At 48.9% G+C, this 26,464-nt stretch overlaps 2 protein-coding genes across 5 annotated transcripts in view; one reads left to right on the top strand and one right to left on the bottom strand.

The window, feature by feature from the left end:
* Msi1 (musashi RNA binding protein 1) overlaps nucleotides 1-14,881 on the bottom strand; it is a 21,720-nt gene extending 6,839 nt beyond the window's left edge. For all 4 annotated transcript variants that reach the window (XM_047561525.1, XM_047561526.1, XM_047561527.1 and 1 more), the window contains exons 1-10: nucleotides 14,489-14,881; nucleotides 14,279-14,319; nucleotides 13,637-13,718; nucleotides 13,451-13,535; nucleotides 10,466-10,507; nucleotides 8,840-8,932; nucleotides 5,365-5,413; nucleotides 3,878-3,960; nucleotides 3,328-3,445; nucleotides 192-272 (exon numbers count right to left, since the gene is read on the bottom strand). In XM_047561525.1, the coding sequence (XP_047417481.1) occupies nucleotides 192-272; nucleotides 3,328-3,445; nucleotides 3,878-3,960; nucleotides 5,365-5,413; nucleotides 8,840-8,932; nucleotides 10,466-10,507; nucleotides 13,451-13,535; nucleotides 13,637-13,718; nucleotides 14,279-14,319; nucleotides 14,489-14,547 (733 nt within the window). In that variant the 5' untranslated portion in view covers nucleotides 14,548-14,881. The remainder of the gene's footprint in view (nucleotides 1-191; nucleotides 273-3,327; nucleotides 3,446-3,877; nucleotides 3,961-5,364; nucleotides 5,414-8,839; nucleotides 8,933-10,465; nucleotides 10,508-13,450; nucleotides 13,536-13,636; nucleotides 13,719-14,278; nucleotides 14,320-14,488) is intronic.
* LOC124991524 (translation initiation factor IF-2-like) lies at nucleotides 14,619-26,464 on the top strand. Its single transcript, XM_047562191.1, has 2 exons — nucleotides 14,619-14,980; nucleotides 26,301-26,464. Exons 1-2 carry the CDS (start codon nucleotides 14,619-14,621, stop codon nucleotides 26,302-26,304), a joined length of 366 nt encoding a protein of 121 aa, XP_047418147.1. The 3' UTR covers nucleotides 26,305-26,464.

Below are 26,464 nucleotides of genomic sequence, written 5' to 3'. Positions count from 1 at the left end.
GCAGGAGCCTCTGTCCCCAGCTTTTGGGGAAGGGGCGGGTGGGGGAAGACCCTCCTTCATCAGACATGCCCTTCCTTCCAAGCCTCCAGCAGGCAGACCCCAGCCATGCACCCCAGACACCACCCTGAGGAGTCAGACTACCTGGGAACCGGGGACATGCTAGCAACAGAAGGACACCAAGCAGGACTTACCGGGGAACTGGTAGGTGTAGCCAGGGGCAAGGCCTGTATAACTCCGACTGGCATAGGTTGTGGCTTGGAAACCTGGGTAACCTGATGGGGCAAAGGGGCAGCGTCAGATGCTGTACCCACAGCTCAGACCCTGCTAGGAGAGGAAGGATCTGAACCAATCACTTCCTCCTCCCACACCTTGTTATCATGAATAATCCTCAGTCATGCTTTCCAAGTACCTTCAGAATGCCAAGCCCCGTGCTAAGCAGTGTATACTTTATGATCTCATTAAATCTCAAAAGCAAATAGTACTATTAATAGCCTCATTTTATTTATTTATTTGGTACTTGGGATTGAACCCCGGGACACTTAAACACTGAACCACATCCCCAGTCCTCTTTTTTGCCTTTGACGCACAGCCTTGCTAAATTGCTGAGGCTGGCTTTGAACTTGCCATCCTCCTGCCTCAGTCTCACGAGTTGCTGGGATTGCAGGTGTGCACCACCATGCCCCAAAAGCCTCATTTTATAGACAAGGGAACTGAGGCTCAGAGGGGTGATATTTACTAGCCCAGAATATTCTAAACCCCTTATCAAAGCCCTTCATGCTCTGATTCCCGCTCCCCCTCTCCCTGCTTAAGCCACACTGGTTTCCTTATTGTTTCTCAAATCCAAGCTCATCCCCACCTCAGGGCCTTTGCACATGCTGTTGCCTGTGACTGGAACACTCTTCCCCAGATGAGCATGACTGAGTTCTCATTGTACAAGTCTCAAAGAGGTCTTCCCACAGGAGTGCGCCTTCCCAGCAGTTATAATCTTTACCAAGTCACCCTGGTTTTTTCCCTTTCATAGCACTGGTGATCCCTGTCTGAACTTATCTCATGATTTCTTCAAGGGCTGATTTTCTGTCTTCCCAAAGAAAAATCCTATAGTTAGTAAAAATGGTGCAGCTGGGATTCAAATTTAGGTCTGACTGGCTCCAATACTCCTAACCACCAATCTCACTACTTATTAGAGGTTTTCTTTTTAAATGAGGGTGAAATCAGTTCAAGAAATACTCAAAAAAACAAAACAAAAAAAAACTTTTCTCAAGGTACAAGATCAAAGGAGGCTAAACAGACAGGAAAATTAAATTCGAAATCTGATTCTGGTCCAGATCTTGTTCTGGGGGACAAAAGTTAGTATGTTATAAAGAGCACCATTGTCAGGGTATGGTGGTGCACACCTGTAATCCTAGTGACTTGAGAGGCTGAGGCAGGAGGATCACATATTTGAGGCCAGCCTCAACAACTAAGGGAGACCCTTAGCAACTCAGCAAGAAAAAATAAATAAATAAAAAAGGAGTGGATGTAGCTCAGTGGTAAAGCACCCCGGGGTTCAATGCTGGGTATGGGGGGAAAAAAAGCATTATTGATAAAATTAAAAAACAGAAGATAGAGTAGATGAATTTCCCCCCCTCAGTGCTAGGGATCAAACCCAGGACCTTTCACAAGCTTGGCATGTGCTCTACCACAGAGTCACAGCCCAGCACTAGATGAAAATAACTGCATCAATATAAATTGATGAGGTTGACAGTTATACTGTGGTTATGTGAAAGATCATCTCTAATCTTAGGGGAAAAGGTAAACGACTCACATGTGTAATTTACCCTCAAATGATCCAGGGAAATATCACGTGGGCATGTAACACACACACACACGCACATACTATGTGTAAACACACATGCACAGAATGAAAATGACAGATACAGCAAATGGGATCAAACAGTAACAGGTGAATATGATACAACAGTACATGGATGTTCTTTTATGTTTTTATGTTATTCTAGTATTTGCCACTCTCCTGAGAGTTTGGAGTGACTACCAAATAAAAAGTTAAAAAAAAAAAAAGCTTCAAGAGAAGACTGTGTTGCCTTTGGAGGGTGCTCTCGTCCCCACCTGTCCTGTAATCCCAACCCTGGCCCTCTAGCCCCTGCCTCTGAAGTCTCCGAGCGCCTCTCTATGTACCCCTCCCCCAGAGCAGGCATAAAGACCCCCTCGCACTGTCCTCTATGCACATCTTGCCTTTACAGGGAGACTGTGAGCTTTCTCAGATTTACCTGGCCCAAACTGTGACTGACCCCTGCTCAACTTTCAAGACTCATCGCAGCCTTTACCTCCCCCAGGGAGCCTCCCTGACTCCCATGTGGGTCTAGGTGGCTCCCTTGGGTCTCCCACAGTCCCCAAACACTCCACGATGACAGTGTCCACTTACTCCCGTCTCTCACTTAAGAACTCCATGAGGGCTGGTCCTGACCTCAAAAGCTGAATGAAATAAATTTTTGCAGTGGTTACCTGAAAGAATATCTCAGGACTGGGCTTGTGGCTCAGTGGTAGAGCGCTTGCCTCGCAAGTGTGAAGCACTGAGTTTGATCCTCAGCACCATATGCAAATAAATAAAGGTATTGTGTCCATCTACAACTAAAAAAAATATTAAAAAAAGAAAGAATATCTCTAATTTTAGGGATAAAGGCAAAAGGGTCATGATAGGTATAATTAGGAATAGAAATCAGCTGAATGAATAAGAAGAGGCAGCCTTCCTTTCGCCTTCCCATGTCCTCTGACGTTGCAAATGCTGTTCTCCCCCTGCCCTCCCTAACTGGCTCTGACTCAACCTGCAGCCTCAGTGTAAATAGTACTTATTTTCCATTTTCTCCAAGTCTTGGTCAAGTTCCCTGTGACCATGCTCCCTTGGCACCCTACTGTCCACCTAAGTCTATTTGTCTTCTTTCTCACTTGTCTGTCCTCACAGACCATAAATCTGAGAAAAGTCATGGTTGGGATTCCTGGAATACTCCCTGGCCCATACAGGTGCTCAGCACCTATTTACTGAATAGGTGGATGAATGGAAAGAGAAAGGATGGATGGACGCAGCATCAGCTAATATGGAGCAGTTGGGTCATTCTTCTGGCTACCACGAGAGGGCAGCACTCCACAACCAAACCATCCCACCTTGGGCAGGACTGCCAGCCCTGACAAGAGAGGCCTGGCCTCCACTGCCGCCCAATGACTCAGACAGGAGGGCAGACCACAGAAGAGATGCAACACCCACACAGCCCCTGGAAGTCCCCGGAGTAGTTCCGGGTAGAAAGAAGCCGCAGGTGCGGGCCTAGCTCATACCCAGCATGCCGATTCCCAGCATGAAGGCGTCCATTCCATAGGGCATAACTCGAGACCTGCCCCGGGCTGAGCCCGTTGGCGACATCACCTCCTTTGGCTGAGCTTTCTTACATTCCACCTGCAACAAGACCTGATGGTCAGTCCTTCCTCCAGCTAGGGTCACCACCACTTCGGAGTCCCCGGCAGGCCTTTTTATTATTAATTTCGTAGTTACCATTTATGGAGCACTTATTGTGCAAGGTCCTGCCTAAAAGGTTCTGCATGCAGTAGTCACTGAATGTTTGCACCAAGTCTATGATGGAGGTGGTACTATGGCTCCCATTTTACAGATGCAGAAACTGAGGCTCAGGGAGGAACCCAGTTAACCGGTGACACTGCTTCCCTGTCTAGATTGTCAAGAGCTAAGAGAACAGCTCTGCCCTGCTCACTTGGACACCTCCCCATACCCGCACACCGCACCTCTGGAACCCTAGGGTTTCCCTGGATGGCTCCGCCTGGAGCCCCCGGCTCTCTCTACACTTGGTTCCCTCGCCATCCAATTTCAGCTTACCATTTTGTTGTTGATTTCATGGAAGTGGATTTCACACACTTTTTCCACGATGTCCTCGCTTTCGAATGTGACAAACCCAAACCCTAGAGGTTGGACAAGGGGCAAGGGCAGGGTCAGAACCAGGGCTCATGGTCAAAACCCAGCCCCAGACCATCCCGATACCACAGATCCTCTTGTGGCCAAGTGTCTGAGAGTTAATGAAAGGCTCTGCCCACAGCCTAGGATTCTCTCAACTACCGGCTGAGACAGGGTATCAAGTCCCAAATTACAGATGAGCAAACCAAGGCTCAGTGAGGTGAAGTAACCTGCCCAAGGTCACACAGCAAGTTTGAAAGTGGCAAAGCTGCCACAAGAATATAACTGTCCCTCCGAATTGGAGGGGGATTGGTTCCAGGATGCCTCACAGACACCAAAATCCGTGCTATGCTCAAGTCCCTTATAAAATGAATTATTTGCATAGAACCTGTACAGCCTCTCTTATACTTTCAATCATCTCTAGATAACTTCTAATACCTAATTCAACGTGAATCTTATGTACATAGCTATTATATTGCATGGCTGAGGTCAAAATGGCAAGGAAAAAAAAAAGTCTGCACAGATTTAGCACAGAATTTTTTTTCTGAATATTTTTGATCCACAGTTGATTGAATCCAAAAACAGAAACTACAGATACAGAGGACTGATGTACACTGAGCATGCCTTCTCTCTCCCTCAGATGCTTACCAAAGAGGGGAGAAAAGAACACCCACGGACAAACTCACACAAAGGTGTACATGCCTGAACATACTTCCATACACAGACACACACGCCCCTAGGCACCCATCCCATACACTCATGGCACCCTATAACTCCATAACGTGCTATTGCCCCAACAGACCAGATACACATATTCAGGCATGCGCACATGCCTGAGCGTGCGTGCACACACACATGGCCCAAGAAAAACTAAGAGGCCCAAAGCCCTGAATCAGCTGGAGAAACTACCCTGTCTCCTCCTGAGCACGCCCCAGTGGCTACAGTGGAATTTCTCAGAAGGCCCTTAAGAGAAAAACAACCAGGCAGATCACAGAGTGTGGCCCAGCTGCTCACAGGTTCAGGGCCAAAGAAGCTGGGGGACAGTGGCACAGCAGACTGCCTGGGGCTGTGGAGTCAGCTTGACCCTGGGGCAACCTGGCCTAAGCTCTGGTTACCAGGAACAAGGTAAGCCTGGGCAGGGGCAGAGGCTGGCTAGGGAGGGGGCGGAGGACGCCACTGGTGGGAAGCCTGTCCTGCGCTCCTCTCGGGTGTCTGCAATTCCAATTCGGCAAGTTTTCTAGCACAGGAAACTCGTGGGACAAAAGCCTTCTGTATGGCCAGGCCGGGAGAGGATGCAGATCCTCAGGGATAGGATGTCAGGAGAGGAGATGAAAGGGCAGCTGTGACCTGCAGCCCCCTGGCTGACCACAGGCCCCAGACCCAGCCTGGGGAGGGGGAGGGGGCACACTCACCTCGGTGCCGGTTGGTGGTTTTGTCGAACATCAGCATGGCATCATCCACCTAAAACACAGCCTGCCATAGAGGACCCACCAGACACCAGGGGCTCCCTTGACCCACTCCCCTCTTGCCCATGCCAGGCTTTCCCTTAAACCTGTTCCCTGTTCAGGGAACAGCTTTCCAACTGCAACCCCACTCACTGGACACCACAGCACCCCCTAGTCAGTCACCAGATTCACAATGGATCAGCCTACATTTATCAAGCTCCCAATAGGTGCCTGGCACTTTCTCCATCATCCTAACACTTCCTGCAGGGGGAAATCCCTATTGGGTAGATAAAGAAATGGGCTCAGAGAGGTGAAGTTGCCTGCCCAAGGTTACACAGCAAGTCCTGCACCAAGCCAGAGAGGAGGTGGCACCGGGCAGGTGCTAGAGGAGAAAATATGGGAGCAAGATTGAGATGGTTTAGGAAAAGCCTCTTCTTTTTTTTGCAAAAGGCCAGGCGGACAGGACAACAACCAGACTAGACTCCCCTCTCCCAGTACAGATCTTTTCTCTAATTGAGGTTTCCTTTAGCTAGAGGCTGTAATTAAAGCAAGTAGAGTTCAGTGCCTGGACTGCTTGCCTCCCACTGTCTGGGGGAGGGGAAAGGATTGAGGAAGGGGGAGGGTCTCCATTAGCCACCCTCTCCTGAACCTCCGTCATCTCTCCTTGCTTCTCCTTCAGCCATCCTCTCAGACATGAAGGGCCAGAGGCTGCTCCACCTTCTTCCCTGTGCCTGGGTCTGCTGTCTCCTCCTGGTCTCTTCACTAGGTCTGATTCACCCTTGGTGAAAATCAGGGGCTGCCTCTGATCCTCCCCAGGCACATCCCACTCTAGCCCTGGATTCTCGAGCAAATGATCAGTCATCCAAAGGGTGAGGGAAAACTTTGCTCAGGCCACAGGGCAAGCCTCTCTCCCACCCACTCCTTTCTTCTACTTCCAGATCCTTTACCTGCCTCATCAGGGGCCTCCCCTGCCTCATTAAAGTAGAAAGTGCAAACTCTGAAGGTGGTCCTCGCTCTCCCTAGGCATCACCTAAGCATCCCCCCTACCAGAGGGGAAGCAAGTACCTGCCTAACCAGGAGACAGAGGGGTTCCTGGAGAGCCTCAGAAGGAAATGACACCTCCCTTCCCAAAGGGCTTCCTGCCCCAGAACACTACAGCAAAATGCCATCTCTGCCACCCCTCCCTGCTGCCCCATTCTGAGTCCCAATCCCAAATCAGCTGGACAGACACTTGAGGCTCAACACATCTCTCACTTAAGCAATGGAAAACAGAAACCCAGAAAGGGTTTTGATCAAAGCACAGGCTTTAAGTAGGACAGGCCCAAACTGGAATCCTGGGTCCTGTATTTGCTGATTGGGTAACCTTGGGCAAGTGGCTTTAGGTCTCCGTGACTTTGGTTCCTCATCTGTGAAATGGGCATGGGAAGGAGTTAAATGAGATAGTGCATGTATAGCGCTTAACTCACAGCCCCTGGGATTCAGTAAGTGCTGAATAAATAACAGTTGTTATTATTATCTTTATTATGGAGGAACTTGCCCACGGTCACTAGAGGGAGCAGCCCAACACCCTGGCTGGCAAGTTCAGGTCCGTGTCATCTGTGAGCATGATCACCATTCTGCTGAGCACCTTGACTTGTGCTCAATTAATTATTTTTTGAATGGATGAGTGAATGAACAGAAGAACCAGCCACACCTTTCTCCTTAATCCTACAGCTCCGAGTTCTTGCCTGATCCACCAATTGATTCAGGCCAAGTCCACAGTCTTTCCAACCTTCTTCCACTTAACCTTCCAGTCCAACATCCCTGGTGCCCCCACACCCTTCAACCTGGGCCTTGGCTGGACAGACCCCCAGTGGGGCACTGAGGTTGAGGCCAGGGCAAGGAGCAAGGAGAGTGGCTGGGGGTCCTGGGTACCCCCACCAGTGTCCCCTCCTGGGGCCAGCTGAGGGGAGGGAGGCTCCCGGCCCAGTGTCCTTAATAGGCTTTGGTCTCCATGGGAACCCGGGGGCAGGGGGGCTCGGGCGGGGGGAGGGGAGGCGACCGAGGCCTGCTGACCAGTGGGAGCCGCCAAGTTCGGCGGCCGCTAAGCCTGAGTGGCAGCCATGGCGGCTGACCATTGTTCCCCCCTCGGCGGCGGCCCCTCGATCCGGGCGGGGGGCCCCCCGCCGCGGGGCCCTTGGCATTCCCGGCTGTCCCCCTCGCTCCCTGGCAGCCTATTCTCCGGCTCCCCCTGGCCTCCCCGGGCCGGTTTCACATGCCAACGCCGATTTAGGCCCGAACAAAAGACGCGGCCGCTGACGGCTTCTCCTGGGGCCCGGTTGCCATGGCAACGCCGGCCCCGGGGGCAGGCGGCCTCCAATCACAGCTGCTGGATCAGATTAGTGCGAGCTCTAATGCTCGGCGCTCAGACACAAAGACACCCCGCCGAAGCCGAGCCGGGCCTGCTGCTTCCCAGGAGCGCCCTTCCCTCTGGGGCCCAGGCCCAGCCTGCCCAGCCTCCTGGACCCAGGTCCCCAAGGAGGTGCCTGAGCCGAGGCCTCTGGCCCCCACACGTCAGCATCCGCCGGCCAGGGGACCCCCCAACCCGCCACAGCTTACAGCCTATTTCTCTAGCCACGTCCAGCTGGGCCTGCTGGCGAACGCAATGCCTTGCTGGGAAAGTGGAGACCCAACCTCTAGCCGCTGTCACCTAAAAGAAACACCAGGGACCTGGATCTCAAGCAAAGCAGCCCCTCTTAACTCACTAGAGCAGGGACCCCCTTTCCATCTCCCCATAGGACGTTGAAGTTCATATTGCTCACCTTTCCAGGGACACCCCATTGTCTGACATTGACACACTGCCTATCTTTCCATAGCCTACCTCTTCTTAGGCGCCCAAATTAAGGTTTGATACAACCCAGAACTGAGAGCAAAGTCTCGGTCAGATCAGAATTTGGGGGTGCTTTCTTCAGTTTCCCCCAGTACCTAGCAGCCCCTCAGATCCTGCTCCAGGCTCCCCACCTGTGCAAGCAAGGTACTGAGTGCGATGGGGAGTCTTATTTATTGCCTCCTTATCATCCTCCAGGAAGGGGTGGGGGGATGGTTACAACCGCCCATGACCTGGACAGGTGCAAACTCCCAGGAGGCCAAGGGGTGGCTGGATTGAACTGGCTACAGAAGCACCACCTCCCTCAGGAGAATGAAGATAAGCAGAAGAAAAATACAGAAGAAGGGCAACAACAGGGACATTACTGTGTGGCTTCACTCCCTGGGGATGTCAAGAGTCAGAAGCCCATAGATGGGCCAAGAGCCCAAAAGGTGGGTTGGCCTGGCCTCACCTGCGGGACACAGCTTCCCCATCACCTTTTGCAGGAATCGGGCTGACCTGGCTGACCCGGCTTGCTACTGACCACTCCTCAGCATTTTCAGCCCTTGCAAGCACCCACCCCCAGTTAAGACCCACCTTCCCGAACTGTTCAAAATATTGCTTCACATCCTCCACTGTGGTGTTCACAGAAAGTCCCCCCACAAAGATCTTCTTCGTTCGAGTCACCATCTGTTAGGGGAGGGAAGGAGAAAGTGGGCATCTGAGGCCTGTGGCCTACCGCCACCAGCAGGGGCTCAAGCCCCCCTGCCAGGATGCCAGCTGACAAGCTCTCTGTGGCCCCAGCCTCTCAGAAGGCCCCCCACAAGCTCCTCCTTAGAACCCCACCTCTAGGCTTGTCACAGGCAGCTGTGCACCCCACATCCTGACTGTCTTGAGTGTGCCACGCTCCCTGGGGTCTATGTCTGGAAAAATCCCTTCCCAAAGGACTCACACAGGGAAGGGGGCGGGTCAGTGACCCAGACCCACGGCCTAGCTCCAAAACCCCACCAGCCCTCCTGGGAGACGCCAAGGCCATCGCAGGGTCTCCCTGAACTTAACTCCGACATTTTCCTCATCAACCTCTTCCCAGCCCAACCTCTGGCAGCCCCGTGGCCCCAGCCCTGTTTTAGGAAGAACACATGGTCCTAATTACCCCAGGAGCGCATGGCTAATCCGCGGCAATTCCCAGCCCCATCCTAACACTAAAGCACCTTCTGTCACCAAACTGCTTAATGGAATTAACCCAATTCCGACCATGTGCTCCCTGGTGCGGCTTCCTTCGAATACCTGCTCCATAATTGCTTTCAGACCCTCTGCTGGACCTTTTCCAGAGATGCCCCTTTCTTGTCTCCTAAAACTGTTCCTCTCCCTCTACCCTGGCAGAAGTTCTGGGAACCTTGATGGAATTCACTGGTCAGAATCATAAAGCATCCTCTTTTCCACCAAGTTCTGATAAAGGGGGAAACAGATCTCATGGAGAAGCACCCAGTCCTAGGACACATGCTAAGTCAACAAACTCAGGGGTCCTGACTTCCTGTAAGTTGGCCTTTCCTCCTGCCTCCTATAGTGGAAGACTTAAGAACTGGCTAGTTGCCAGGAGACCTAGACTCGAATCTGAGGCTTCTGCCCTGCACCGCAAATTTTGAGTGCTCTAGTGCTCAACTGCTCAGAAATCCATTTTCTGTATACACTGCCCCTCTCTCCAGAACACCAGGGAAAGTTACCTAAGTGGAAAGACAACAGGTGACAGACCCCATGGTTCTCCTCCCCGTCTGCAAGTTCAACACACCTCATGCCAGAGGTAGGAGGGTGACTTGGGGGGTCAGAGGTAAGTTCCCTGGCCCAAGCTCAGCTTCAGTGGGCAGGGCAAATTTGCCCTGTGTTTGCTCTGCCAAGGCTCTGGGCAAAGAGGCTGTGACCTATGAGATCAGAATTAGACTCGGGGTCCAAACTGTACTGGCTTCAAATGCAGGACAAAGAATCCCCCTGAGTGTTTTCCCATTCTCCGCACACATGCAGTCCTCTCTCCAGAGAAGTTGGGAAGATGCAAAGTGTCTTCATTCCACAGAACAAGGACATGAAGAATACCCTCTTCCCACCCCCACTTATCCAGAAACACTCCAGAGGTTCCAGAAGCATCTGCCACCAAAAAGAAGGCTGGGGAAATTTCTGCTCAGAGTTGCCCTCAGTAACAGCGCTCCTCCCAGCCACCAATACACCTACCTTAGGCTGTGCTCGCCGAGGAAAGGCCACCTTGGGGTCGATCTAGAAGAGAAGGGAAAGGTAGACAGGGTCTTGCTTATCACACCTCAGATGGTGACCATTCAGCCTTAAGCACTGAGGACCTCTCTCATCTCAGAACACAGAGGTGATAGAAATCACAACAGCCTCAGACAGGAAAGCATAATAGTTAAACATGAGTTCAAATCTCACACTGCTTCCCTGCTGTAAGACCCTGGGCATGTTATTTAACCTCTCTGAGCCTCAGGGTCACCTGCAAAATGGACAAATAATAATATCCCCCTCAAAGGGTCATCTGCAGATTATTTGAGATAAGTCATACAAAGCACTTGGCATGGTGTCTAGCTCAGGGCAAGAACCAAAAGTAATGCCAACCAAGTCTTATTATTCCCTTAAGTATCAGGTATATTGAGGGCCCTCCTTTCTGAACTGACTTCACACAGATACCTGTCTAGGTAAGATAGGAGATTCTGACTTTAGAGGCCTAGCAAATGGAAATACTCTTTGCCTGAAACAGGCTACAAGATGAGAGTTCATAACTGCCAAGAATAGACTCAGTTGTTTCTCCAATACCTCCAGTCTCTAACAGCCCTCTGAGAGCAAACAGCTCCTGATAATGCAGCCAGGCTCAGGGTGAGGCAGAGTGCAGTCTTTGGTGACATGAAAGGGCATGGGACTTGGACTTAGAAACTTTGGGCTGCTTGCCAAGCCTGTGATCTTGGTAACTTGCTTGCCCTTCTGAGCCTCAGTTCCTTCATCCGCAAAGTGGGGACAATCACACCCATACTTCCCAGGGGCAGCTGTAGGGAATCAAATGAGATAACATGGGTGAAAGCAGCCCTTTGTAAACTGGCCTTCATTGCACAAACAAAGGTGCTATTACCAGGAGGCCACCTTTGCCCTCTGCTGTGAACAACCAGAGGGAAAAATCAAGATGCACCTGGGTACTCCTGGATACTCCAGCCATGCCGACAAATAGCAAGAGACAAGGGCACGAGCCATTATGATTAACACAGGACCTATGAGGCCAGGTCATGCCAGAGTGTCTTGCCACCCGCATGGGTGGACATCATTCAGAAGTTCACCAGCCAATCCCAGAGAAGATCTATCTTTCCCCAAAGTTCCTTCTGTTCAAAACTCAGCCTCATTCTAGGTAACTGGCTCTGGCTTCCCTCTGCTTGAATGGCACAGACCAGGAACCAACATCCTGCAGGCTCTCCCACTGGAATCTGCCCACAGAGATGGAACCTCCACAGTGCACACTAAGCCAATGACTCCTCTCCTGCAAAGGCCCAGTGGGCTCTAGGGAAAATCAAAGCTTCCCATTGCCCCTGTCTGTTGTTGATTTCATACCTCTAGGACATTTTCATCCTTCTGTTTCTCCCGGAAGCAGCCTCCCTAGCCACTAACACACCTTAATCAGTTCCCCTACACAGATCCTGATAGGAGACAGTACCCAAGACCCACTCCCCCAGACCCATGCACACCCAATCCCTGACACACCCCACCTCCACTCTGCCTCATGGCTGGTAACATAAATAAAACCCAACAAGTAAATAAAAGGTGAAATTCAGAACCCAAAATAGATTCCCCACAGTAAACCTCCCTCCCGCCCCCTTCCCCAGCTCAGAGATGCCAAACACAGACAAAGCCCTTGCCCTTGGCGAGTCCCGATCTCCTAAGGATGCCCATCTCACCATCCTTCCTCCCTGTCTCTCTCTTCACCCCTATCAATCTTCCACTCCTCCAGTCCCCAGCCCCAGTCCCTAAATCTCAGCTTCCTGAGTGCAGCAGAAGCCATCAGTGCATTCTGAGGACAGGGGATGGTAGGAGAACAGGCAGCTTGATGGCAGATAATCACCAAAAACAATAGGCCACTGTCTCTCCTTTCCCAGCCTGGGTCACTCAGGCTGCGCCAAGAAGATCCTTTCAGAGCCGGCAAAGTCGAGGCCTGGCCTCATTTGCTCATTACTGTGAGCAGGAGTGGGAGCCACTGGGCAGAGATAACAGGAGCTGGGGACAGGCGGTAATTTAACAAATTCTTGGGCACAACCAGCCATTGTTGCAGGTAAACAGGAGCCAGTGACTGACCCAAGCAGGGAGGCCCAGGGACAGGGGGAGAATGGGGGAGTGTGGAGAGAGGAGATCACGCTGTCCCAGCCCACTGGCAGACAGACACCCCCATCACCCAGTAAGCCCTCCTCTGATTTTCTCCTTTTCCCTCTCCCCTTGAGCTAGCCTCCGCCAGCGCCCCCTGCAGGGTCCAAGACACTGGGGAGCAGTGGGACAGCAGCAAAATGTTCCAGGAGTTTGAATGTCAAACAAACAGCTCCTCCTAAGATCGGGTCTGGAGAAGGTGGTTTTTTTTTTTTTTTTTTTTTTTTTTTTTTTTTTTCTTTTTATCCAATCAACCTAGCTAGCTTCCTCCTCATAAATCCCCTTCATGGTCAAAGCAGGTCCGTGTCTTCTACACAAAGCAAGGAGCTCATTGACCAAAAGTCGGGGGAGGAGAGAAAAGGGGAGGGAGAGGGACTCGGTGATGCTTTGCCATTGGTCTGGAATGGAAGGGGGGTGTCTCGGATCCAAATACTAGTTAGAGTTCAGAGAAGCCACCGGGTGGGTCATTGCAGCCCTGACTCACGCAATTTGGGATAGGGGAGGGACCCAGCCCCACCCCAAGCTCTGAGGCATCAAGATTAGTACTTATAGGGAGGAGGTGGTGGCTACTTCTTCCCTCACCAATACTGGGGGGAGGAGGTGTAGCATCTCATCGCAGGCCTGGGATTCTTCTCCTCCCTCTGCCCCCAACTCTAGTGACAAAGTTTCAGAGCATGGCAGACCTCTTACTCAGAAAACTCCCTCTTTCCTCAAGGACCTCGTCCAACTGTCCCCTGGGGAGAGTCCTGACCCTCTCCTCCGGCAGCCTCCCTCTCCCAAAGGACCCCCAAAGCCCCGAGGGCCACTCACTGTTTTGGAGTCGAGCTCGTGCCGCGATTGCGCCAGCACTTTATCCACCCCCGCCTGGTCCATGAAAGTGACGAAGCCGAAACCCCTGCGCGGCGTAGTGAGGGAGAGGCAGATGGTTACAAGGCAGTGAGTGGCAGTGGTGGAGGGGGGTGAGCCGGGAGCAGGAGGAGCGGGTGAGGGGCTCACCTGGATCTCTTCGTCAGGGGGTCCCGCATCACCAGACACTCCTTCACCTCCCCGAACTGGCCGAAGTATTCGCGCAGCCCTTCTGTAACCACACACCCGCCTTCGGACCAACCCGGGCCCCGCGCCCTTCCCCCCTCCCCCGTCCTTTGCCCCCGTTGACCCCGGCGCAGCCCGGTCGCCCCCGTGCCAAGCTGCCCGCGCGCTCTCCATTGCCGACACCCCCTCCCGCCCTCGCCCGGCTCTCCTGCAGCCTTGTGGCGCCCACCGGGGCCCCGAGAAGCCAAGGGCCAAGCTCGGCTGGAGGGGGGACGGCTCCGGCCGTGTTCCCGCCGCTCCGGGAGCCGCCTCACAAAAGTTTGAGCCGCAGGTGCGAGCGGAGTTGGCGCTGCCGCCGGCGGGTCCCGGGGGCCCGGCCCACCCCCCGATGCCCCCTGAACCCCTCAACTGCTCCCCATCACCCGCTGGGCCGTGCGCGCTAGCAGATAGCCCTGCGCTCTCGGGGTCCCCGGGCGGGGCGCGAAAGAGGGCATGAGGGCGCCCGGGGTCAGCAGGGCTCAGGGCCGGGCTGGGGTGTCCGGGTCTGGGGCGCCGGGGGGTCCGGGGTGCTCTGCGGGGCCGGTAGGCGCTCCTGGGCTGGCTCACCCTGCGTAGTCTGCCAACTGAGTCCCCCGATGAACATCTTGCTGCGGGAGGAGGAGAGACACAAAGGGCCCGCGTGAGCGCCTGGCGCCGGGGCGCAGGGGGCGCGGGCCCGGGCCCCGGGGAGGCCCGGCCCGACCCGGATCGGCCATGTTGGCGGGGCTGGGGCGGGCGCGGGCTGGGCAGGCCCGGCCGGGCCGGGCCGGGCCGTACCAGGGGTCGTGCGGCGAGTCCGGGGAGGCGAGGCCGGGCTGGGGCGCGTCAGTCTCCATCGGGAGCCGCGGGCGGCGCGGGCAGCGGAGCGGCGGCGGCGGCGGCGGCGGCGGCGCTCGGCGCGGGGCAGATGAGGAGCGCGGCGAAGGGGGCCGGACGGACAGGCCATGCTGCCCCCTCCCCCGACCCCGCTCGGGCGGGCGGGCGGGGACGGCCGAGGGGAGGGCCCGCCGGGGGCCGACCTGCCGGCTCCTCCCCCCGCCGCCCTGCGCGCATAAAGCCCCGCGCTCGCCCGCGCGCCCGGGCGCCCGCGGAGGCGGCGGCGCCGGGACCCCCTTTCCGCCGGGCTCCCGGGTCCCCCGGGATGAGAGAGACCCCGAATCCTGGTGCGGGCCGGGACCAGGGCGCGGCCGCACCCCCCACCCACACCAGCGCGGGGGCCGGGCCGCGGGAACGCCCTCCCGGAATGAAGCGCTTCCCGGTGCCTTCAAGGTAGCTCGGCTCCGGATCGGGAACCCCCCCAGTCCTCCCTCTCAGGTCCCCTCTATCCAGAATGGAAGCGATCCCCCTATCTCCCTGGGTCGGGGAGGAGATAGCCCTAGTGGCCCCAAATCCCCACCCACTCCAACTGGTGAGAATCCTTTACCCCAGTCGGAGCAAGAATCTGCCCTGGAGCCCCCAGTTTCTTCTGAATCTAATTTAGAGTCCCCCCTCAGCGGCTCTCAGCCCACTCCCTGTATCCCATATCGGATTTGGAGAACCCCCTGGTGCCTCGCGTCCCGAGTGGGAAGCTTCCATCAGCACCCCGGTAGAAACGATATCAGTTTCTCCCTAACCTTCCTCGACCCTTGCTGTCCAGAGCAAGAATCCCACTCAACTCCCCCAAATCCCTCTGTCTGCACTGTGGCCCCTGTAATCTGTAGAGCAAATCTTCCGCCCCAAGCCTGGGCTCCCAGTTTGCCGCCACCCCACCCCCAGTGTGAGGAGTCTCTGCTGCTTCACTCCCTGGTTCGCTCTTGTCAGCCCCATTCAGACTCCTGTCTGGATTCAGGAAACCGGGTGCCAGACGCTCACCGCCCGCTCCCCACCGAGGCCCGGGAAGAAAAGTCAGTTTCTCCTAGAGCCTCCGGTGTCCAGTTTAGGAACCTGATGGCGCGGTGGTGCACCTTACCCCCAAGTGGCCCACTCTTTTGCAGAGTTCTAGCTCCACCCACTCCGGTTGAAAGAACCTGAACTACCTACCCACTACATTTGGAGTTACTTCCCTCTGTCGGTCTCATTTTGAGGCTACTCCGCATGAGGGCAAACTCCTTCCTCCCCACTCCCATCTTCAGGGGCTCTGGGATCCCCCAGTGTTTCACCCAAGCCACCCCACCCACCCCAAAACCTTCTTCCCTCCAGTCTGGGAACAACTTTGAGAAAGTTCTTTCTGGATTGCCATGAAAGCCGGAGACCACTCTCCTTGTAGCTCCTTCCATATCCAAGCCCATCCCTCACTTCCCTGCTGAAACAGGCTGAGGCAGGGTCAAAGCAGGAGGTTAAGGCAACTAACATCCACGCCCATTCGTTTCTCCGCTGGGGGTTTCGGTGCCACAAATGCCCTTCCTTCCCACCTCACCTCCCATTCCTCCCCATCTCCCTTCCTTAAATCCACCCACTATAACTCAGTGTCACCCTTAGTGACAAGTCCTTTGCTGCTTACCTCCACGTCCATCCTGTATTCAACTACCTTTTATTAATGTGTGCCACGGGACTCTAGGCATCCTAACCTTGCGCCCTAGGAGCGTGCCCATCCCCCTCCTCTTAGTACACTTTCCCTCTCCCCACCCCAAACACCACACATTTAAAATGTGAGAGACTCACATTAATGGTTTTCTTGGGGACCTTCTGCAGTGCTCAGCAGGTGTATCCTGGCACCCTGTGCGCATAGCACTACAAACAAATTTGCTTTTTCCTGTTTGTATTCTCCTAATCTTTCCCAGTTTCTCAGCATCCCCTGGACTGGGGATGGGAAGTGAGAGGAAAACAGGGCATTTCTCAGCATCTCCACACAACATCAGGTGTGTTCTGGGAGAGACACGGATGAGGGTCAGCAGGTGGCACCCCCACTGTTAGGGAACTGACTGCACTCGGTCTGAACTTCAGGTTCTTTCAGGAGAGATGCTGAGAGGGCGGAGCTCCACATGTCCATGAGATTTATTTGTGTGCTGGTGCTGTTGGTAGGTGACTTGGAGGATAGGATATAGATAAGGGTCATTTGTTCAAAACCAGCCAAGACTGTTTAAGAAGTAGATTGCGCAGGATTCATTTATTAGCATCCTCATTCAAGACTTCAGAGGAGGAAGCATCTATTTCCTTTTGTCAATAACCTGGTTGTAGGACATAACAGGTGGGTGGACTTAAGAGAAGTCCCCTCCCCCTGAAGGTTTATCTCCACCTGGCAGCTCTAGTCCACTTTGTTCCCAGTAGAGGCAACAAGTCCTTCTAGGGGGGTCCCTCATAGGACAGTGAAGTTGTCTAGTAAGCTGAGGATCTCAGTAGGATCAAGGGAAATGATCCACAGAGCAAATGATCCAGACTCCAGAATTAGGGAAGCATCACTCAGAGAATAAAAGAATAATTTGCTTCATAAACTTTGTAAATCTTCTTGAAAAAAGACAGTGAAGCAATAATATTATGCCCAAGCACTGAGATGATGTAACTTGGCATAAATATTTATTGTATATCTTCTGTGCGCCGGTACTGTCCTAGGTGCTATATTACCAGCCCCTACTCTACAAAGCTTAATTTCTAGCTTAATTTCTAAATAAGGCTCACTGGTAGAATACTTTCCTAGCATGCATGAGGCCCTGGTTTGATCTCCAACATGGGGGGGAGCAAAAAAATAGTATTTTTATTAAGTACTATAGACAAGGGAGGGGAATAGGAAAGATTCTAAGGGAGGCTTAGAGGAGAAGGTGGTATTCAAGTTTACATCTGGAAAGTGCTCATAGGGAAGGTGATGCGTTAGCAAAGATTTGCTGTTATCCAGAGCATTCATTTTAGCAGAATATCTGCAACTCTTACGTGCAATGACAGTTGATATTCCCAATTTGACTTTCACTTTCTAAAACTGGTTCCCAAACCTTGATGTGCATTTTAAAAATCACCCAGTGTTGTTCAGTGGCCTCAGGATAGATGGGGGCTCTGAAAATAGCAGTTTTTAAACAAGGCAGTCTGTCCAATGATGCCATACCTGAAGCTTTTCCTGGACCATTCTTGGAGAAGCCCTGCTTTAAAATATACTGAAGAGTCTTCAAGAACACCAACAACAAAACTAAAGATCAAATTATAGTATGTTTGGTTTTAGTGTTGAAAGTATTCCACTGTGTTCTCATTCTTTGAAAATGCAATACCCAGGCAAAGCCCTGGATTACCCAGAACATACCAGTTCTTGTCTGTACAGGAGAAGGGAAAATTTATTGTAAGTTGATTAGAAGCTATTCATTTAAAATCAGTCCGTTGTACAAACTTCTTCCATTTTTTTTAAAAACATAGATTTTATATTTAGAGCAGTTTTAGGTTCACAGAAGGATTGATCAAAGAGTGCAGAGATTTTCTATATATCTTCTTCCCCTGTGCTTGCATAGCTTCCCCTATTATCAACATCCCCAGAGTGGTATTTTGTCACAACTGGTAAACATTGACACATCATTATCACCCAAAGTCCACTTTGTTTGCCTCAGGGTTCAGTCTTGGTATACATTCTATGGGTTTGGACAAATGCAAAATAGCATGCACTCACCATTATGGTATCATCATGGACTATGTTCACTGCCCTAAAAATTCTCTGTGCTTCACATATTCATCCTTCTTCTCCCCTAGCCCATAGCAACCACTGATCTTTTTACTGTCTCTATAGTTTTGCCTTTTCTAGAACATCTTACAGTAGGAAGCATACGGTACATAGCCTTTTCAGATTGGCTTCTTTCACTTTGCATTATGTATTTAAGTTTCCTCCATGTCTTTCCATGACTTGACAGCTCATTTCTTTTTAGAGCTGAATAATATTTCATCATCTGGATGTACCCTGGCATATCTATTCACCTACTAAAGGACTTGTTGATTGCTTTCAGATTTCGGCAATTATGAAAAAAGATGCTAAAACAGACACATGCAGCTTTTATATGGGTGGACATAAATTTTCAATCCCCTACTTTAAAAAATATTTTTCTCTTTACTAGTTCCTTCTCTCAAATTTATGGACTCAACCAGGAATTAACCAACAGGGATAATGAGGGCACTTGAGTCAGAAGACTTACTGGTTGTCCCTAAGATACCTGCTGTTTCTGGCTGAGTGGGTCTATGGATATTCCATTCAGCCTTCTGAGCTTCCATTTCTTTTCAGAGTTGCTAGAAGAAGTATGTGAGATCATGTATACAGAAACACCTTAAAAACACTAAAGCATTATGAAAACATGAGGAAGCTGTGTGACTGTGTATTTCCCAATCCAGCTAATTTGGTCCAATACAAATTCAGCTACTTCAAGACTTGGGGTGGGTGATGAAGCTCAACCTTGCATGTGCAAAGCCCTGGGTTTGATTTCTAACATTGCAAAAATAAAAGGACTTTGTGGTACTGGCCTAGATCAATGGAATAGAATTGGGAATGCAGAAATAAATGCTCATCTTTACAGTCAATTGATTTTTAAACATTTTTTAGTTGTTGATGGACCTTTACTTATTTATTTATTTATTTATATGTGGTGCTAAGAATCAAATAATGCCTCACGCATGATAGGCGAGTACTCTACCACTGAGCTACAACCCCAGCCCTCAATTGATTTTTTAAAAAATTTTTAAGTTATATATAACAGTAGAATGTATTTTGACATAATCATATGTACATAGAATATAACTTCCCATTTTTGTGATTGTACATGATATGGATTACACTGACTGGTCATGTATTCATATAAGAACATAGGAAAGTTATGCCTGATTCATTCTACTGTCTTTCTTATTCAGTCAATTGATTTTTGACAAGGATACCTAGATAATAGATAATCCATTCAACAAATAGTGCTGGGACAACTGAATATCCACATGTGAAAGAATTAAGTTAGCCAGTGTGGTGACTCACGACTAAATCTCAGTGGCTTAAGAGACTGAGGTAGGAAGATGGCGAGTTCAAAGCTAGCCTCAGCAATGTAGCAAGGCCCTAAGCAATTTAGTAAGACTGTCTCTTAATAAAATATTAAAAAATAAAAAAAGTCTAGGGATGTGGCTCAGTGGTTAACCACCCCTGGGTTCAGTTCCCTGTACCAAAATATAAAAAAGAATTAAATTGTACCCCTACCTCACACCATATACAAAAATTAACTCAAAATGAATCAAAGACCTGAATGTAAAAGCTAAAACTATAAAATGAAAAATAGATCCGGGCTGGGAGTGTAGATAAATGGTAAAAGTGCTTGCCTAGCATGTACAAGGCCCAACAGTTTCAACCCCCAGCACCACAGGGGGAAAAAACACAAAGACTTAGATCGATTGAACATCATCAAAATTAAAAACTTTTGACTTCAAAGGATACCTTCGAGAAAGTGAAAAGAAATCTAGTGCAGCAACACACACCTGTAATACCAGCTTCTCTGGAGACTGAAGCAGAAGGATCAAAAGTTCAAAGACCAGCCTGGGCAACTTAGATGAGACCCTGTCTCAAAAATAAAAAAGGACGGGTACGGTGGCACACACCTGTAAACCCAGTGACTCGGGAGGCTGAGGCAGGAGGATCGCAAGTTCAAAGCCAGCCTCAGCAAAAGTGAGGTGCTAAACAACTCAGTGAGATCCTGTCTCTAAATAAAATACAGAACAGGACTGGGGTGTGGCTCAGTGGTCAAGTGCCCCTGAGTTCAATCCCCGGTATCCACCCTCCCCCCAAAAAAAAAAAATAAGGACTGGGAATGTATCATAGTAGTAAAACTTGCCTAGCATGGTATGCACCAGAGTCCCTGGGTTTAATCCCCAATACGAGAGGGAGGGAGGGAGAGAGAGAGAGAGAGAGAGAGAGAGAGAGAGAGAGAGAGAGAGAGAGAGAGAGAGAGAACAACCCACAGAATGGGAGAAAAAAATGAAAATTGTGTATCTCATAGGGAACTTGTATCTAGAATATATAAAACCATACAAACTAATAACAAAAGATTAAAATGGGCACACTCTGCCCTGGTGTGGCACCTGTGTACCCAGCCCCCTTGCCCTTTGTAGTGCCACCTGCTGCTTGCTACCTCCATACCTGGCTAATCTTGAGGAGACTAACTAACCAGCTCCTACCAAACCTAAGCTCTATGGGGCAGAATGAGCTGGAAGGCTGTGATGCCATTTTGAAGTCCCCTTTCAAAGACTTCATTAGGCATGGGGGGGGGTCATGACAAGAATGCCCCTTCGGGTTGCGTAATCGGATGAGCATCCGGAATGGTTTAAGGTGTATAACAAGGCTCATATCACCCTGAGCACCTGGGCCTTGCAGAATGGAACACAAAGCCAGTCAACTTCGTCAAACAAGTAACAGTGTCCGTGACAGACAACCCTCTCTGAATTTTTTATTTTTATTTTTTTTGTGGTGCTGGGGATTGAACCCAGGACCTTGTGCATGCAAGGCAAGCACCCTACCAACTGAGCTATCTCCCCAGCCCCAGACTGCCCTTCTTTGAATTCCGCAGGGAGGAAAGGAGGCACTGAACTGAGGATCCCCTTGTCCTCAGGACTTGCGGCAATCCAAACAACCAGTTTCAGGGCTGAGTATGTATTTCAGTGGTAGGTAGATATCCAGCACTGAATAAAAAAAATAAATAAATTGCAGGCTGACCCTGCTCCCTCCATTTGGGGTGAGTCCTTGCTGTGGAAAGAAGCCAGCATCACTGCCCACACCAGGAACTGAGAACTTTTCCCTGTGCTATTTTATGACATTAATTTGAATAAGCTCTCCCCTTTCTTTGCAACTTGCCAACAACAGTAATAATTTCCTTCCAGACCATGTCTTTTTTTTTTTTTTTTTTTTTTTCTCTTTTGGGTACCAGGGATCAAACTCGGGGGCATTCGGACACTGAACCATATCCTCAGTCCTATACTGTATTTTATTTAGAGACAGGGTCTCTCTGAGTTGCTTAGTGCCTCGCTTTTGCTGAAGCTGGCTTTGAACTCAAGATCCTCCTGCCTCAGCCTCCCCAGCTGCTGGGATTACAGGCATGCACCATAGCACCCAGCCTAGACCATGTCTTCCTCCCTTTTTAATTCATTTCCCATGAAGCCATGAAAGAGGGTGAAATAAAATCTTATCTTAGAATCAGGACCCTAATGTAAACCCCATTCTATGTCACAGGAACACGTGTGCTTTCATGCCCCAAATAAAATTATTACTTGGGCTAAAAATAAAAGTAATAATGAGAAAAGGACCCGACTAGACATTTCTCCAGAAAAAGATATCTAAGTGGTCAATAAGCACATGAAAAATGTTGGACATCATTAGCATTCAGGGAAATGCAAATCAGCACTACAGTGAGATACCCTTCACAACCCCTCGAACAGCTGTAATAAAAAGATAGGTAATTGCAGGTGTTAGTAAGAATATGGAGAAATTAAGACCTTCATACATTGCTGATAGAAATGTAAAATGGTTCAGAGCTACGGAAAACAGTGTTGGCATTTCCTCAAAAAGTTAAATATAGAGTTATCAGATGAGCTGGGCACACACTTGTAATCCCAACTATTTGGGAGGTTGAATCAGGAGGATCCCAAGTTCAAGGACAGACTAAGTCATTGAGTAAGACCTTCCTCAAAATAAAACTTGAAAAGGTTTGGGGATGTTGCTGAATGTTAGAATGTCCCTGGTTTAATCAATCCCCAGTACCAAAAAAAAATTACCATATGATCTGAGGATTCTATTCCTAGGTGTGGACCCCAGAGAAATTGAAAAGTATGTCTTAAGCCAGCATAGTGACACATGCCTATAGTCCCAGCAGCTCAGGAGACGGAGGCAGGAGGATTGCAAGTTCAAAGCCAACCTCAGCAACTTAGTGAGGCCCTGAGCGACAACTTAGGGAGACTCTGTCTCAAAATTTAAAAATTATAAAAGAAAGAACTGGACTGTGGCTCAGTAGTTAAGTGCCCCTGGGTTCAATCCCTGTACCCCTGCTCCCCCCAAAAAAGAAAAGTACGTCTTCCCAAAAACTTGTATGAGAAAGTGCATAGCAGTATCAGGCACAATAGTCAAAAAGCAAAACAACCCAGATGTCCACCAACTCCAAACAATGAAATATTATTTGGTCATAAAAGGGAATGCAGTAGTGATACCTGCTACACTATAGATGAACTTTGAAAACACTATGCCAAGTGAAAGAAGCCAGAAACTAAAGGTCATGTATTTATGATTCCATTTGCATGAGGTGTCCACAACAGACACATCAATAGAAACAGGATGTAAACTGGTGGTTGCCTAGAGTTTGGGGGTGAAGGGGAAAATGGGTGGAGAAATGGGGAATGACTGCTGGTGGGTCCAGATTCCTTTCTGGAGTGGTGGAAATGTCTAAAATTGATTATAGTTAAGTTCCACAATTCTATGAATCTCCTAATAAATGTTGAAGTAGGTAAATTGGATATGTGAATCATATCTCCATAATGGTGTTACCAAAAAAAAAAAAAATTTGCCTAACGTGCACTTTTCCCAGTGCCTATCCAACAAAATTAATTTACTCTTTTCTGCCATATACCTTTCTTTAACTTTTATTATTATCATCAGTATTATTCTATAAGAATTATTAAGTACTCTCCATACACCAGATAGTGCCAAGCACTTTTCAGGGATTTTCCCATTTTATCCTCCCAGAAATTCTATGCTTTTATTTATTTATTTTTTCTTGCAAGGACTATGGGCCCAGGGATACTTTTCCACTGAACTATGTCCCCACCCTTTTTATTTTGAGGCAGGATCTCACAAAGTTGCTGAGGCTGGCCTCGAATTTGCCTCAGCCTCCTAAGTCAACTGGGATCTTCCCAGCAATTCTATGTTTAAATATTATATTTCTATTTTACAAATCAGAAAAACAAGTCTTAGAGAAGGTAAGTAATTTGTCCAAAGTCATATAGTAAATGATAAAGTAAGTACTAGGTAAGATGTACTGAGTAATGACAGTGTGTCAGGCACTGCAGTAAGCACTTTGTGTTAGAGCATGAGTTTAATCCTTTCAACTCTATGAAGCAAGACCCTATTTTACAAACCAGGCAACAGTAGCATTGAAAGATAAACTTGCTAATAAAGATCAGTTTGTCAGCAAGTGGGGGAGCTGAGGTTTGAAGTCAAGTTTTTTTAATATTATTTTTATTCATTTATATTTTATTCCTTTATTTTATATATATTTTATTTTATATATATTTTATTCATTTATATTTTTAATATATATTTTATTTTTATTCATTTATTTATATGTGGTGTTGAGAATCAAACTCAGAGCCTAACACATGCTAGGCAAGAGCTCTACCCCTGAGCTACAACCCCAGGCCCTGAAGTCAAGTTTAATGCCAGGCTTTCCATTACGAAGTACAACGTTATAATATCTAATTATTTAAGTCGCGTATAATGTACCTTTATTACAGATAGTTCTACGCGCTCCACCTTTTTTTTTGGGGGGTACTGGGGATTGAACCCAGGGGCGCTTAATCACTAAGACACAGCCCCAGCCCTTTTTACATTCTATTTATTTGGTTTTTTTTTTTTTTTTGCGGTGCTGGGGATCGAACCCAGGGCTTTGTGTTTGCAAGGCAAGCACTCTACCAACTGAGCTATCTTCCCAGCCCTACATTCTATTTAGAGACAAGGTCTTGCTAAGTTTCTGAGGCTGGCTTTGAACTTCAGTTCTAAACTGGAAAGAAAGTTATTTAAGGGCAGGGATCCTGTGATAAGCCTCTGAACTTTTCTCTACTATCATCCTCATCCTCAGGACCCACACCTTACACTGAATACTTAATACAGTAATTGTTAAGAACTTAGTCAGGGAACTGGGGTTGTAGCTCCTTGGTAGAGCACTTGCATGTGTGAGGCACTGGGTTCAATCCTCAGCACCACATAAGAATAAATTAGTAAAACAAAGGTATTGTGTCCTGAATATATATATATATATATATATATATATATATACATATATATATATATATATATATATATATAAAATCCCAGTGATTTGGGAGGCTGAGGCAGGAGGATGGAGATTTAAAGCCAGCCTCAGCAACTTAGGAAGGCCTTAAGCACTTTAGAGAGACCCGGTCTCTAAATAAAAAATATATTAAAAGGATTGGGGATGTGGCTCAGTGGTAAGTGCCCTGGAGTTCAATCCCCAGTACCAAAAAATAAAATAAATAAAATGAAATAATGATAGGACTGGATACAGTGGTGTACACCTATAATCCCAGCAACTGGGGAGGCAGGAGATCACAAGTTTGAGGCCAGTCTGGGCAACTTAGAAAGACTTTGTCTCAAAATAAAAAATAAAAAAGTCTGGGATGTTGTGCCATGATAGAGTACTCCTGAGTTTCATCCCCAGTACTGAAAAAAAATTTGATAGGGCTTGGGATGTAGCTCAGTACTGGATCACATACTTAACATGAGTGAGGCCCTGTGTTCAATCCCCAGCACCAAAAATAAAACATAGAATATTAGACAGAGAAATAATAAGGCCAGTGACACACGCGTATGATCCTAGCAACTTGGGAGGCTGAGGCACGAGGATTCCCAGTTGGAGGCCAGCTTCAGCAACTTAGAGAGATCCTTGGCAACTTAGGGAGACCCTATCTCAAAATAAAACATAAAAAAGACTGGGAATGTAGGTCAGTGGTAAAGTGCCCCTAAGTTTAATCCCCAATGCGAAAAAAAAAAAAAAAAAAAAAAAAAGAAGAAGAAGAAGAAGAGAACAAAAAAACAAAAACAACACAAAAAAGTCTAGTGTAGTAAATAATAAACCAGCAACCTGGTCGTTTATTATCATTATCAAGTATTATGTAGTGAACATAATTGTACATGCTCTACTTTTATATAACTGGCAGTGCAGAAGGTTTGTTTACACCAGCATTACCACAAACAGGTGAGTAATGAATGCATTTTGCTACAATATTAGGAGGGCTCTGATGTCACTAGGCGATGGACTTTTTCAACTCTGTTACCATCTTATGGAATCATCGTCCTGTATGTGGTTTATTGTTGACTAAAACAGCATTATACAGCACATGACTGTAATTCTTTTTAACCGGGTCATTTGAAACATTGCAATGTAGTACGTACTTCCCCCACTCCCCTCTCTCTTTCAATATATTTGTTTTTTTACTTTATTGGTGCTAGGGACTTAACCCAGGGCATTGCACCTGCTAAGTACAAGCTCTGTCATTAAAATACTCCCCCAACCCCAAAGATACATTTATTTTTCAGTGCAAAAGATTGAACCCAGGGGTGCTCTACCACTGAGCTACACACCCAGCCCTTTTTACTTTTTATCTTGAGCCAGGGTCTCACTAAGTTACTCAGATAAGTCTCAAATTGGCAATCCTCCTGCCTCAGCCACCCGAGTTGCTGGAATCACAGCATGTGTATCTGCGCCCTGCTCTTTATTATTGTTTTAGTTGACTAGGCTGTTCTTGAACTCCTGGACTCAAGAGATCCGCCTGCCTCAGCCCATGGGCCCAACCCTACACTTTTATTTTTAAAGGACACATAGCCATTGTACCTCTCTGTGGGGTACAGTGTGACATTTCCATCCATGGAGTAGGTTCTATTCACATGCTTGTCTTACAGATGAAGAAAGAGACTGAGACAACTGAAGTGACACGCCCAAGGTCGTTGCGCTAACTACTCCCAGAGCCCGGGCTCTACCTGACTCCAACATCATGCTACCCTCTGTCTCCACTTTCCCCCCTGGCCTGGCGGGGAGGGAATTAAATAAACGATTCGATTCTGCT

Source organism: Sciurus carolinensis, chromosome 8 (assembly GCF_902686445.1).
Source record: "Sciurus carolinensis chromosome 8, mSciCar1.2, whole genome shotgun sequence".
NCBI lineage: Eukaryota > Metazoa > Chordata > Mammalia > Rodentia > Sciuridae > Sciurus > Sciurus carolinensis.
Note: the sequence above shows the minus strand (reverse complement) of the source record. Positions and strands in the feature narration are given on the sequence as shown.